At 33.6% G+C, this 13,312-nt stretch overlaps 1 protein-coding gene and 1 pseudogene across 2 annotated transcripts in view; one reads left to right on the forward strand and one right to left on the reverse strand.

Annotated features, from left to right (window-relative positions):
* The window catches only part of TBC1D31 (TBC1 domain family member 31), a 49,333-nt gene that overhangs the window by 13,477 nt on the left and 22,544 nt on the right, over positions 1–13,312 (reverse strand). For both annotated transcript variants that reach the window (XM_006916580.3, XM_006916579.3), the window contains exons 8-17: positions 11,941–12,117; positions 10,478–10,557; positions 10,022–10,168; positions 9,018–9,151; positions 7,098–7,231; positions 6,594–6,773; positions 5,420–5,652; positions 5,007–5,159; positions 3,849–3,984; positions 1,310–1,402 (exon numbers count right to left, since the gene is read on the reverse strand). In XM_006916580.3, the coding sequence (XP_006916642.1) occupies positions 1,310–1,402; positions 3,849–3,984; positions 5,007–5,159; positions 5,420–5,652; positions 6,594–6,773; positions 7,098–7,231; positions 9,018–9,151; positions 10,022–10,168; positions 10,478–10,557; positions 11,941–12,117 (1,467 nt within the window). The remainder of the gene's footprint in view (positions 1–1,309; positions 1,403–3,848; positions 3,985–5,006; positions 5,160–5,419; positions 5,653–6,593; positions 6,774–7,097; positions 7,232–9,017; positions 9,152–10,021; positions 10,169–10,477; positions 10,558–11,940; positions 12,118–13,312) is intronic.
* Positions 10,226–10,344, forward strand: LOC112483683 (annotated as a pseudogene).

Raw genomic sequence — 13,312 nt, forward strand, 5'->3', positions numbered from 1 at the left:
TGCCAGAAGTGCACAGTATGAGGAAACAATAGACAAATGTTGAGGGACAGTCTACAAAATATCTGGCTTATATGCTGCAAAAATATTAATATCATAAAATATAAAGACAGACTCAGGAATGGTTCCAATCTAAAAGGATTGGAACTGAAAAAAAGGATTATCTGAGATTTTCTTTTGCTCTAAAAGATGTTTTCAGGACGACTGGTCATACATGAATAAGGTTCACGCAACAGATATGTTAACTTGGATAACTGTAATGTGGTTATGCAATGAGGATTCCTTGGTTTTAGTAAATATACAACGAAGTATTTAGGGGCAAAGGGGCATCATGCCTGCAACTTAAACAGTTCAGAAAAATGTGTGTGTGTTTATGTATATAGATAGAAAGAGAAAGATAATGCAAATTTAGCAAAATGTTAATATTAGAAAATATGAAAAAAAAATTTGGAAGTTCTTAGTATTTTTCTTGCAAATTTTCTGTGAATTCTGAAATCATACTTACTAGTGCCATCACCTCACCCTCTTCCCCCAAAGACAAGACAGTAAAAAGTGAACTGAAGCTTAATCCAAATGAATTGCATATATCAAAACCAGAGGAGGCTTAGTCAAAGCTTAAATCCCTGGCTCAATTCTAGAAGTTCAGAGTGGAAACTTAAAAAGTATTGTAGGTATGAATGAATGCTATGTGTTTTAAATCTTATTTAATATGAATAACAAACAATCATATGTATGTTACCTGTTAAATATTTGCAGTTACCACTAATTTCAAACTCAAAATCTTACTTTAGGAGAGTTGAATGAAGTGAAAACTTATGGTTTTGACATTTAATAAATGAGTAACAAAACGCTTTTCCCAATTTTCTAGTGTCTTGGAAACTGAATTACATCCACTAAGTAGATACTTGCTGATTCTAGAAAATTCAAATTTAAAGTACTTTACAACTCTTGCCTGATTTACCTTATAAGGTCCTTGTGAAGTATTGGGATAATTTTGTAGTCACTATGACATAGATATAGGAAAACACAGTAAGTTGGTAGAAGGTCCTGAGGCAAAATCTGGGGCTTACATCTGGTGTTTCAGATTAAACTAAGTTCTAAGAGAAACATGAATTAAAGAATTACAACAAACTGTGTACATTCAGATATTTTGGCTACCTTATAATCCTGGGTGACACTATTTTTTTGCTTAAATAAACAAATAAAATGAACATTAAATAACTATGAATAAATACAGTCTAAAAAGAGTTTGTACAAACCCTACTTTTCTTATGTTGAAAATAGTCTTATAATGAAAATAGCTGATTTGTACCTTCTCATAAAGTCTTTTTTGTGATTCAAGTTCCAGATGTCTCATTTCTAGGTCTTTAACTGTAGTAGCAATTTCTTGATCTCTCATATATACCTGTGGCCAAACAACAAACTGTGAATACCCCTAAAAAATTTACAAAATAATTTTTGTTTTTAGTAGATTCAGTAATCTTATAATCTGAAAAACCCACTAAACGTATTTCAAATAACAAGTATGGGGTTTTTGAAACCAGAGTAATTGACAATATATTAACATTCACTGTGGAATCTAGGAATAATATCTGAGTTAAAGTTAAGCTTAATTTTATAAAAAATAAAGCACAATTACCATATGCTCATCTACCCAGACTAGCAGAACAGATGGCAGTTCTTACAATATTACATTCGCCAATATTATGAGTTAGAAACACTTGAGCAATTTAAATTTGTGGTGGATAAAAATACAGAATGTTAATTTTCTTAAATATAACATTTATTTAGTGTTCTTTTTGATTAAACTTCTGTACTTATATAACCTTGGTTTGGCAAGTAGTAACTCCATGTTTAACCTGTATTTGCCCTGCTTAGACTTGGTTAATTTAAAGTTCACCTTTCTGCAAAATCTGATTATTTGTAAGCTTTTCACTGCTACACACTAGAAGGTTTGGATAAAGCACTCTTTAGATAGGAAATCTTAGGAACTGTCTTAAATACTTGGCTGCTGAAAGTCCCCATTTTTTAGGAGTTAAAATAACGTGTTTCAGAAAAACAAAACAACACAAACTATAACCTACCAGACATCTGACCCCGTTCATTTATTTAGTAAATATTTAATAACAGCAATACTACTTGCATTCGTAAGGCAGAGTGTTAGATATTGTAAAGGTAAGACACATCATCAAATACCTTTAACAGGAGAAACAAAGAGTAAAAATGACAATATGGTGGGACGTGTATCCATGGAGCCAAAAAATCAACGAACTGGCAGCCAGTTCAAATTGAGAAGGTTACTGGGAAAGCAGCTAGCTCGAAGGTGGGGGGATAGTTGAGTTTATAAAGCAAGAGCAGAAATAATGCTGATAGGTGGAGAGGTCTGGCATGGCAAATGCTTTTAGGAATTTCAATTACAGAAGCTCTTTGACTTATTCCTTTTCAGGCACGCAAACAGCTATGTGCCAGAGCAAACACAGGTCACCTTTACTTGCTGCTAACAGATGTCTGCAGTCACCTGTATGTGTCACTTTGGACTCAAACAGTCTTTCCTGCTGGTGCCTGAACTGTGAGTAGAGAAACTTTTGCAGTTCAGCAGCATCAGGGCTCACTGTCAGAACAGGGGCATGGAAGAACAGGAGGCTGGAAGGGTAGGAAGAGGCCAGATCACACCACTGAAAGGATTTCATAGGATTCTTTGACCAAAAAATTACCTTCCACTCTCTCAAAGAGTTTAAAATAGAGGTTAGAGTAAATTATCAACCTAATTTACTAGATGAGAGAATTTAAAAGATCGTTAATTTAAAAAACCAATTTAAAATTAATTGGTTTCAAACAAAAAAGTATTATCTCATGCTATAAAGACACAATAGATTTCTAATACAGATGAATTAAAAATACTTAAAAAATATTTAGGATTTTACCAAAAGTTGTTTTGCAACTCTGTAAATTATTCTATAAAGTCAATGCAATCCTAATAAAAATTCCAATAGGATGGAGGGCAGATGGGAATTCAGAGAAAAAGTGATAAAATTGTCAAAGTCTATTTGAAATGATGAACATTTGAAAATACAGAAGGAAACTCTGAAGAGGCAGACTAATAGTGGCAATTAGGCCTACTAGTTAACAAATATTACAAAGCTGTCACTTGAACAGTGTGCTTAGGAATAGACAAAGCAATGGCTACTCTTATACACTTAAAACACCTTAAGTGGGTTCTTATTTGGAGGACGATCTGGCATACCTTGGGATTTAGTCAACAAAGGTATGTGTGCAAATACTCAAAGATTTGTACTGAGACTGTACAACCCAGCACCGTTTTGTATGGCAAAACACGGTAAGCAACGTAGATGTCCAACAGGGAAGGATTAGCTAAATAAACTATGACAATTCATACAATGGGGTACTACACAAACGTATATAACTATTTTTTAAAATAGTTTATCTTTTGGAATGAAATAAGGAAAGAGTAAAGAAGGTCCATTTTTAACTCCATATTATTTTATAATGGAAAAATTTTTATGCTGGCCATGTATAAACTGTTATATTAAAGAAGAGTATTTCCCCACCTCACAATTTACTAAGTGGTTAATTAATACTTCTATTATTAGAGAAATAGTCACCAGGGACACTAGTCAATTTGACTAATTTTCCTGACATTTCTAAAATATTTAACCATTAATGAAATACAAAAGAAAGTGAGAAAAGCTGAAGGAAAAAATAAAATTAAAAGGGCTATTATTTAGCATTCATTGTGAACTCCAGGAGTAAGTAATATCTAACTTGAAGGTGTTAGTTACATTTAAATGAGAATAAGTGGAGATAATATACGAGTACTAAGAATAATAAACCTTTCTCTCAATTTCATCATCCAGTCTTCTTAGTTCCATTTCACGTCGATCTTGCTGAAACTTCAGAAAACGCCTTCTTGCAGCATCTTGTAAGTGTATTTCCTTTACTTTCAGCTCCCTTTTGACAGCAGCTAGTCTTAAATACAAAATACATCAAGAGGAACAAATAAAAACACTGCCCGATATAGATTTAAATGGAAAAATATGTTTCGCAACAATAAAAGGCCTGCCGATCTATTTTGGTCTACCTTCCCAATTTAATGAGTGCCGTTGTAATAAAACTGTATTTATACTATATAAATAAAGATGCCCAATTACAAAATAAGTCTACATTTATAAAAATGACAAGTGGTCCACATGCAATTGGCTCTCCTTTTCATATTGAAAAGTTCTTAACAGGTCCACTACTCAGACCATCTCGATACAATTGATATCCTTTACCTGAATGAAGAACGCCAAAAAAAATGCTCCAATGTTACCAAAGATTACGTATGCTTATTCTCTTAGAATTTTAGTAAAAGGCTAGTGGGTCAGTTCAGTAATTCACTTTAACCTACATCAGAAATGTTTCAGAAAGTACTACTCAAACATAAGAATCAATAAACACGTATAGAAGAAGTGAGTTTACCAACAATTAGGCTCGTCTCAACGCTCATCTCTTAATCTTAATTAATTTACACATTTTACCTTATTAACTTACTTTTGAAAAAGCATTTAATACTTCTTCCCCTGTCCTCCAAAGTATAAAATGCATAATGAGATAACCGTTTTATGCTTCAATTTTCAGGTCACACAGATATGTTTAAAATACAATTTCAAAGTGATTTATTCAGCACTATATTACAAAGCATTTTGCCCGCTGTAGAATGATGTTTCTAATAATGTCCTCCAGAGTGCCTTAGATCTTGTATTACTTCTGAATAATCAGTGCACAGTTATATCATGTTCGGGACAGCTTTAGAATTACATTTTACTATATTCCAATTTTTTGAAAAGTTGTATGTACACAGATTTCTTTTTAATAACTTACATATTTGCTTACTGGAAATACCGCAGCTGAGTAAATACTACATACAGTTTTGTTCCTATAATGAAAATTCAAAGAAAATAAAAATTCAACTAACTCACAGGTCCAGACTTTTTCAGACTAAAACATACCTCTGTCTTTGCTGTATGACCCTCGCTTCCTCTTGTAAGAGCATTTCTCTCCTCGTTTCTTCAGCTTTCTGAAGCAGTTCTTGTTTTTGAATCCAAGCTTCATCTTCAACTTTTTGCTGGTCTACTTCGGCTTGCATAGACTCAACTGTCTGCCTTAAGTAGATACTATTTATTATTATATGACAATGCAAACAAGAAAATGAGTAATTTAAATCCGAGAATAACCAAAGCACAAAATGTATACCCGATTAATAGAATCGTTTTACTTTTTTATGTGAGAATTATATATCTTTAAAGATATTTTCAGCCTTTGAATTCTGATTTTACACAAATACTTAACATGTATTTTTCATAAACAAATTTATTTATATTTATAACGGATTGTTTCTATTGTAGAACTATTCCATGATTACCTCTCTCTCAAGTAATCCAATTCATCATTCCTTATTCTTTCTCGTTCCTGTGTCTGATAGTCCACAATAAACTTTGGATATTGGTTAAATACTGGATATTGTCCTTTTGTCAGTGATACAAAAACATCGAGCATGCTGTCCGGATGAATATCAGAAGGCGTGGTATCCATGAGATGATAAACTTCTCGAATTACAACACTTATATCCAGGTTATTCCGATGGTGAAAAAAATACTGAAAGAAAATTTTGTGTTTAAATCAAGATTTACCTAACAAAGCAAGTTAAGATAGAATTAAAACAGGAGTTTGAAAATGTAAATGTGAATTTATCTTCAAGAGGATTTTTTTTTCAAATTCACTGAAGTTTTTCTTAACCCGAATTTTAAAATGATTCAATTTCATATTGTCAAAATGTAAAAAAATTTCACAACCTTATTATAAACTTTTGAAATAATACTTTTTAAATTTTAACTCGAGATGAAGGCTTCACGTATAATAGGAGAAGAATGGAACAAAATCTTCTACCTGGATTTTTTACCTTCAAAATCTGAAATAAATTCGAAAATAAATTAGCCTTCGAAGATAAATTAGTTTGATTTTAAAAAATATCTGAAATGTGTCCATGTTTTCTTGTTCTATGTGTGTATCTTGTGAACATGAAGAATAAATAAAGTTTAATTTGACAGGAACCACAAAGTAAGTAACAAACAAAAAATACCCAACTTAAGTCATCCTACCAAAAGCATCTCTCCGTTTAAAAGCCGCCCCTAAGGCTTGCCTCAGTCACTTTCCTGCCAAATCTCAAAATTCTCCTAGTTACCATTCTGCATATGGATAAGCACCCTGATGATCACAGACCAGATGGGTCACCGATAAGATCAGGCACGGAATAAACAACTACCAACTGTTAAACATTCTTTATATAGGCAAAAAGCACAAAACTCCAATATTATGATTCTTTTCTGAAGCTATGATTTTAAGATTAACAGTCTGCTGTAACTGCCTATTACACTGTCTACCGAGGAAGGCGCAAATGTGGTACCACTTGCTCGCCACTATCTTCCTATGTCCTAGCACCTGTACCTCACGTACGATAGGTACTCACCAAGTAAATGAACCTTTCAACTGAACTAAATGACATTTGAGAACCATTACCTAAGAACAAGGCAGCTTACCTCAAAATCATCTTTAAAGTTACAGTTGAGCAGAGGAGCCCGAGAACATACGTTGTAGGCTACAACGGTCATCAGGAGGAACGAAGGATGGTTGGAAAAGACATTGTCGAATAATTTTAGCCACTCCTCCCTTGTCAGCACTTCTGAGAACACAGTTTCAAGAAGAGGCCACGCATACAGCTGAAATAAAGAAGAAAAAAGTTATTAGTTTTCTAGGGAAAAATTGTAACAGCCGTCACTAATACTGTCTTGCGTTTGGTTTAGCTTAATATTAAAACCATTATATTAAAAACGTAATTATGAAAAGAACTACCTTAATTTGGACCCTTCTTTATAGACTTTCAGGAAAGCGGTTTAATGAGGAAAAAGAATGAAATATTGTTAAAAACACAATCGCAGTATTTTTTTATTAGAGTCTTTCAAGAAAATCTTGTTTGTTTCTATCAGAACCGATGTTAGCTTCCAAAATAAGTCATGCTATTCTAAAAACCTGATACTTCTTACCTGGGAAGTTATATCATGATCTATGAAGTGCTGTAGCAGTTCCTTGTCGTGAAATGCCAAAACATTTTCTATCATACTAAGAATATTGATAGGAGGATTAGGAAAGTATTCAAACCAGTGTTGACACCAATTGACTACGAAGAAAAAAACGGAAAATTTACCTTTACCTTTCTGTATTATCAAAGGACTTTGCAATTCTTAAATGCATCCACAATTCATGTCCTGCATGTGCCCATTAATCAAGAAAAAACATGATAACTCTTTAAATTCTAGATAACCCTTTAAAATTCCATCATGTTCATACAGTATCTTAGGTTAATAGAAACTTGCCGATTTCTTCAGAGCAGTCAACAAGAAACAAACAAACGATTAAACAAACCTTCCTGAAGCATTCCTGATTCCGGAAACAGGGCATTTTGTTGTTGTTGTTGTTTTCCTTTTAAAACTCTTAGTGTTATGGGGAGGGCAAACTAGTACAACCCTTTTGGAGAATCAATTAGATTATTCATATTTTATGACCTAATAATACCAATTCTGGAAATCGATGCAAAAGAAATCATTATAAATATTTGCATGAGAAGATAGTTATAATATTGTTACTTTTAATAGGTAAAAATTAGAGACAACCTAAATGTCCAATAGATTACACTACTGCATGCACATTATGGAATATTACAGTCAATAAAATGTTTACAAAGTTTATAAAAATAAAGGAAATGTATATAGCATATTAAGTAATAGTACGATTACAAAAATAAAAAATAGCTTAAAGTGTGAAAAAATTAGGAAAAAACTCAGAAGTCTGGCAGTTGGTGACTAACTTATTGTACACATATAAGATGAAATATTACATTATGCAGGCAATAAATTATGTTTTTCAAGAATATTTAATGATTTAGGGGAAATGCTCTTATACGAAATTCACTAATATATTATCAAAGATTTTCTCTGGGGAAAAGAAATACCGATAAATTTTCTTTTTGGGGGGTATATTCTCCTATATTTTCTCCAATCATCAGTAAAAATTTACCAAAGCAAATACTGTGTAATAAAATAAACAAAAAAGTGTAAAGAGAAAAAAAATATTCACAATATGCATGCTTGGATCTTTTTATTTCCATTTTTCAGAATTTTATTGTTACAGTCAAGTGCTTGTCTCCTTCCTCCTTTGTACAAGAAAAACACTTTAAGTAATTTAAAAATACGTATAAAATCGGTTATTTTTGTTAATCCAATCTATAATTTGAATCCAGTTTATTAACTGTTTAACTGACTTGATTTTACTAACATGAAAAAAATGACTCACATTTCAGCATAAAGGATGATGCTGACAATAAACACAATGGCTGGGGAATACGGGTTAGAGTCTGCCTGGGTCAAATCCTTGTTCTGCAATTAAGCTCACCTTGGAAACGTAAGCTCTCTGTAACTCAGTTTCCTCATCTATAAAAAGGGGTTAGTGATAACATCTACCTCCTAGGATTGTCGTAAGGGTTAAATGAATTAATAAAGGCAAAACACTAAGAATGGTACCTGGCACATAGAAAGTTCTCAGTAAATGTTAGCTGTGGGTATGAGAATGAGGACAGCAGCCAGCACTCGCCACGATAGGTAGGCGCTGTATGCTAAATGCTTTAAGTACTCACTACGATCCTACGAATAATAACTGACTTTCAGTAAGTAAAGCATCTGCTTCCTTCTTACTATCAAAATCCAGCCTGTAACAGTATCTTCTAAAATGCAACTCTCCAAATTTTCTTGTAAATAAAAAGGTTTACGTGTAAATGTTCAAACTCTGTTTTATGCTCTATATCTGATTGTTTTGCACCAGAATTGTTAAATGTCGCAAGGCTACAAAGACAGTAGGAAAATATATAAGAACGAACTCTTGGTTACATCACTTAATGCTTATTTACTTACTTATGAGAGTAGCGACGACTTCAAAACAGATGAGTTGGTTGTTCTGGAATAATTTTACAAAAGGAAAGGCTAAGAGCGGAAGATATGGTGTGTCACTAAAGATGGCAGACCAGTGAGCTAATGCAGATAGGGTTCTGCAAATAAAATAAGGAAATAAAGACGGGAAAACAGTTTATTATTAAAACTTATCTGAATAAACGATATATTCACATGAAAAAAAATTCAACGTAGAAGGTATATTTGATGAAAATTCTACCTTCTAGACCTATCGTCATATTGGTCTCTTCTGGTTTTGTCATGCTTAGAAGAAATATGTCATGCATTACTCTGGAATTATAATTCTCCTACATTTATTTCTAATATTTTTAAGGTTTCCTTTTTTGTTTTTAAACTTTTTGTTTTGAAATAATTTTAAGCTTACAAAAGTAGAGAATTCTCAACAATAGTAGAGAGTTCCTCTATACCTTTCGCTCAAATTGCTCGCATGTTAACATCTTGGATAAATGCAGTACAATTATCAACACTAAGAAATTAACATCAGTACAAGGCTATTAACTAAATTACAGACTTCATTCAGATTTTACCATGTTTTTCACTAACATCATTTTTATGCATGTCATTTTTTTTCATTTCACCAATCCAGGATGCAACACAGCATTTATCTGTTATACCATCACAGTTTCTTCCACGAGAGTTCCTCAGTCTCTTATCTTTTATGACATTGACATTTTTGAGGAATACCACATAGTTATTTTATAGATTGTCCCTCAGTCTGGGTTTGTCTGATGTTTTCGCATGATTAGACTGAGGTAATAAATCTTTGGCAAGAATACCACAACAGTGATATGCGACATACTGATGTTTTATCACTGGTGATTTTAAATTTGAGCTCTTGGTTAAGGTACTATCTGCTGAGTTTATCCACTATAAAATTACTATTTTCTCATTTGTTTATGATAAATATTTTGGGGGAGATACGCATTGCTGCAAAATACCGAACATACCTCTGTAACACTCTGAGTAGTTTCCTACTTTTGATGGGGTATTTCTTCTGAAGGTTGAGAAATGCCACATGAATACCCTTATCTATTAGGCTACTAAATGCAGTATGATTTTCAGGCAGTTGTAGCAGAGAGCGCCAGATGAACATTCTGAAATGAAAATATAATTTTAACCAAGAAAAATGTGGGAAGTCAAACTGATTTAAAGTCTACGGCCATGCCACCCTGAAAAGGCCTGATTCCGTCTGATCCCGGAAGCTGAGCAGTGTCGGGCCTGGTTAGTACTTGGATGAGAGACCACCTAGGAAGACCAGGTGCTGCAGGCGTGAAAAATGAAAAAATAAAAAATAAAAGATTGTAAGCTGACAAGGTCCTTGCAATCTGTGAGGTCAACCAAGGGTTGCCATGCCTAAAAACAAACAAACAAACTGATTTAACATGAACAAATTTAAATTATACCTGTATTTTGTTGGATATTCACCATAACCTTTTAATAAGATTTGTAAACGCTTTTTGTTTAAGCCATCTGACAATTCATTCTGTAAAGAAAAAAATACCAGTAAGTGACATAATCATAAAACTGAAAAGGTGCAGCGGCTTTCCAACTGCAGAGCGCAACACAATAAGAAATATTTTTACATCTTTGGTGTGTCCCCCCCCCGACCCCCCAGATTTATTCAAATGTAATTCTGCTATTAGTATCTTATGGGGTTTTAAAAATGAATACACGGATACTCATATTCTGCTTAAATCAAACTGACATCCAAGCATGTAGTTCTTGTAGTTTGCTTTTTATGTTTAACATACTATAATTATTTCCCTTTTCTCTTAAATGTTCCTATATTTCTAGTATATAGTTCTACCATATGTATATGATTAGTTACCTACTATTGGACATTTTGGTTGTTTCTAAGTTTTTCTTGAGTGAATCTCTCTTTCTCTTACACACACACATGATAACAGATCATCTCGAACAATGCAAAAAGGCCAATTGGTACAATTGGTACTCTTTTTGAAGAATAATGTGGCTACTACTATCAAAGTTTTTATGCACACACACTCGCTTAAAAATTCTACTTCTATAGATACACTTGTGCAGATGTCCAAAGGTAATTGCACAAGGATATCCACCGCATCATACTTAACGACATAACCTAAATGCCGGTCAGCACAGTACTAGTTAGATAAATGAAGGTATACGCAGAAATGCAATACTATGCAAATAAATATTTTTCAAATGTTGTAGCACTATATGTGCTAATATAAACAGATATTCAATCTCTTATGTGATAAAAGCAAAATATAGAACAGTGCTAAAGTATGGTTACTTTGATGTAGATATACACATTTATATAAGCACAGAAAACTTCTAAAAGGATATCAACAACAGCTAACAACGGTTACCTCTGGGGAGTGAGAGAAAGGGTAGGCCAGGGAACAGGAAGGAAGAAACGTATGCTTTTATTTTTCCCCTTTATAACCTCCTACACCAGCACCGTCTAAACAGATAACGTAAGCCACAAATGACGGCTTCTAATGATAATCGACATAAAATTATTAATTAATAAGATAGCTTACATTGTGTCATACTAAGTTTTCAATATCTGATGTGCATTTCACAGATGCAGTACATCTCAATGCAGACCAGCCATGTCTCAAGTACTCATCAGCCACGTGGGGCTAGTGGCTAGCATACTGGATAGTGCAATTCTATCCTGTTTTGACTTTCAAAAAACCATAAACATGTATTAATTTTGTATTATAAAGTTTAAAAGGGATATTATAATTTCAGTTACAACTTTCTTCTCTTCCTATAACTTTCCTCTAATTCCTAAGAGAGGGAAGAGTGATGATGGCCTAGAAAGCATGAGACTTATTTACAGCAGTCACGACAAACAAGTTTAATTATAACATATTCTTACCTCTTTATTGTCAACCTTGCCAGTCAGGTCTTGTTTTAATATTCTAGTTTGTATTTGGTTTTCCCTGGATTTTGCTGGCCGTTGTACTCTTCCCGATGTTACTTTCATCTTAAGATCACCAGAAGTCAGTTTACTCTTAGGCAAATCTTCAATCACTTTCACTAAAGGAGGAGGTGGCTGAACGAAAAAAAAAAAAAAATCCAGTGGCTATCCTTGGAAAATAGACCTGTTAACATATGATTTCCAAAATTTGTTTTGGTCAACATAATAATGTGTCTTAATATATTAATCTTCAGGCTAAAAAGTAAATAAAATATCCAGTGTTTCCTGTTGTCTAACAAATCAAAGAAAATTTCTCCCAAATTCCTTTGAAGAAGACAATAAAGATATATGATTAACAACAACAAATAGAATTTAATTATTTTACGAAGGTTGGCCTTAAATCAGAGAATACCAATCCATTTTTGCACTTGCATGATATACTAGTATGATGATACCCTGCAGCAGACAAAGCACAGTTAGACATACGGCCCTCTAAATGCTGAAAGAAGCACCTTAATATTCTTTGGGCTCAAGTAAAATCATGCTGAGGGAAACCACCAGATGACTGTCCTCTGGAAGCCTGGAACTCTTGCCTCTCCGTCCTCAGTTACATGTTTCAATTTGCATAGAGGTGGCTGCCAGTCCTTTGCTGCCTCAAAGGCCTAAGAGACAGTTCGGAGAGCATGGCTAAGATTCCAAACCCTCATTTTTATGGGGCTGATCAAACAGAGAAATATACTCCAATGACTCCAACCTACTTAAGGTAAAATGATCCACTGAAACATTTTCTCCATGAATAATACTCCCTTTGAAATCAAAGGTTCTTCCTTGTTCAAAGGAAATGAGCAGATAAGGTATCTCAGGCTTTCTAAGTTCTAAATATGACTCAAGCACAATGACTTCCACAAGGTATTTCAATGTTTGAGACCATTATTGCTGAATGTTCCCTTAAGGAGTAATTAGCCCAGACCCAAATCAAAGACAAAGTGAATGTGTGATTAAAAAAAATTTTTTTGAAATCAAAATGTCGATTCCTTTCATGTGAGGACAAGGAACAAGGAATACCCCATATGTCCAAATGAAACATTCGATGTTTCCATGCTTTAGTGTCATAAAAAGAGTGGACAAGATCAGAGAGGACTTTGAGAGCCAGGTGGAAGAGGCTGGACTTAATGCAATGGGCCAAAGGAAGGAATCCACTAAAGTAGCATGATGTTAGGACCGATAATGAAAATATTATTTTAGAAAAATGCTACGTAAAAGATGGATAGATGGGCCGGGGCAGGCGCTGAGGGCTCTGAGTTTTGTACAGCTGTTTAAATTACTGTTA

This window comes from Pteropus alecto, unplaced genomic scaffold (genome assembly GCF_000325575.1).
Source record: "Pteropus alecto unplaced genomic scaffold, ASM32557v1 scaffold164, whole genome shotgun sequence".
Classification (NCBI taxonomy): Eukaryota; Metazoa; Chordata; class Mammalia; order Chiroptera; family Pteropodidae; genus Pteropus; species Pteropus alecto.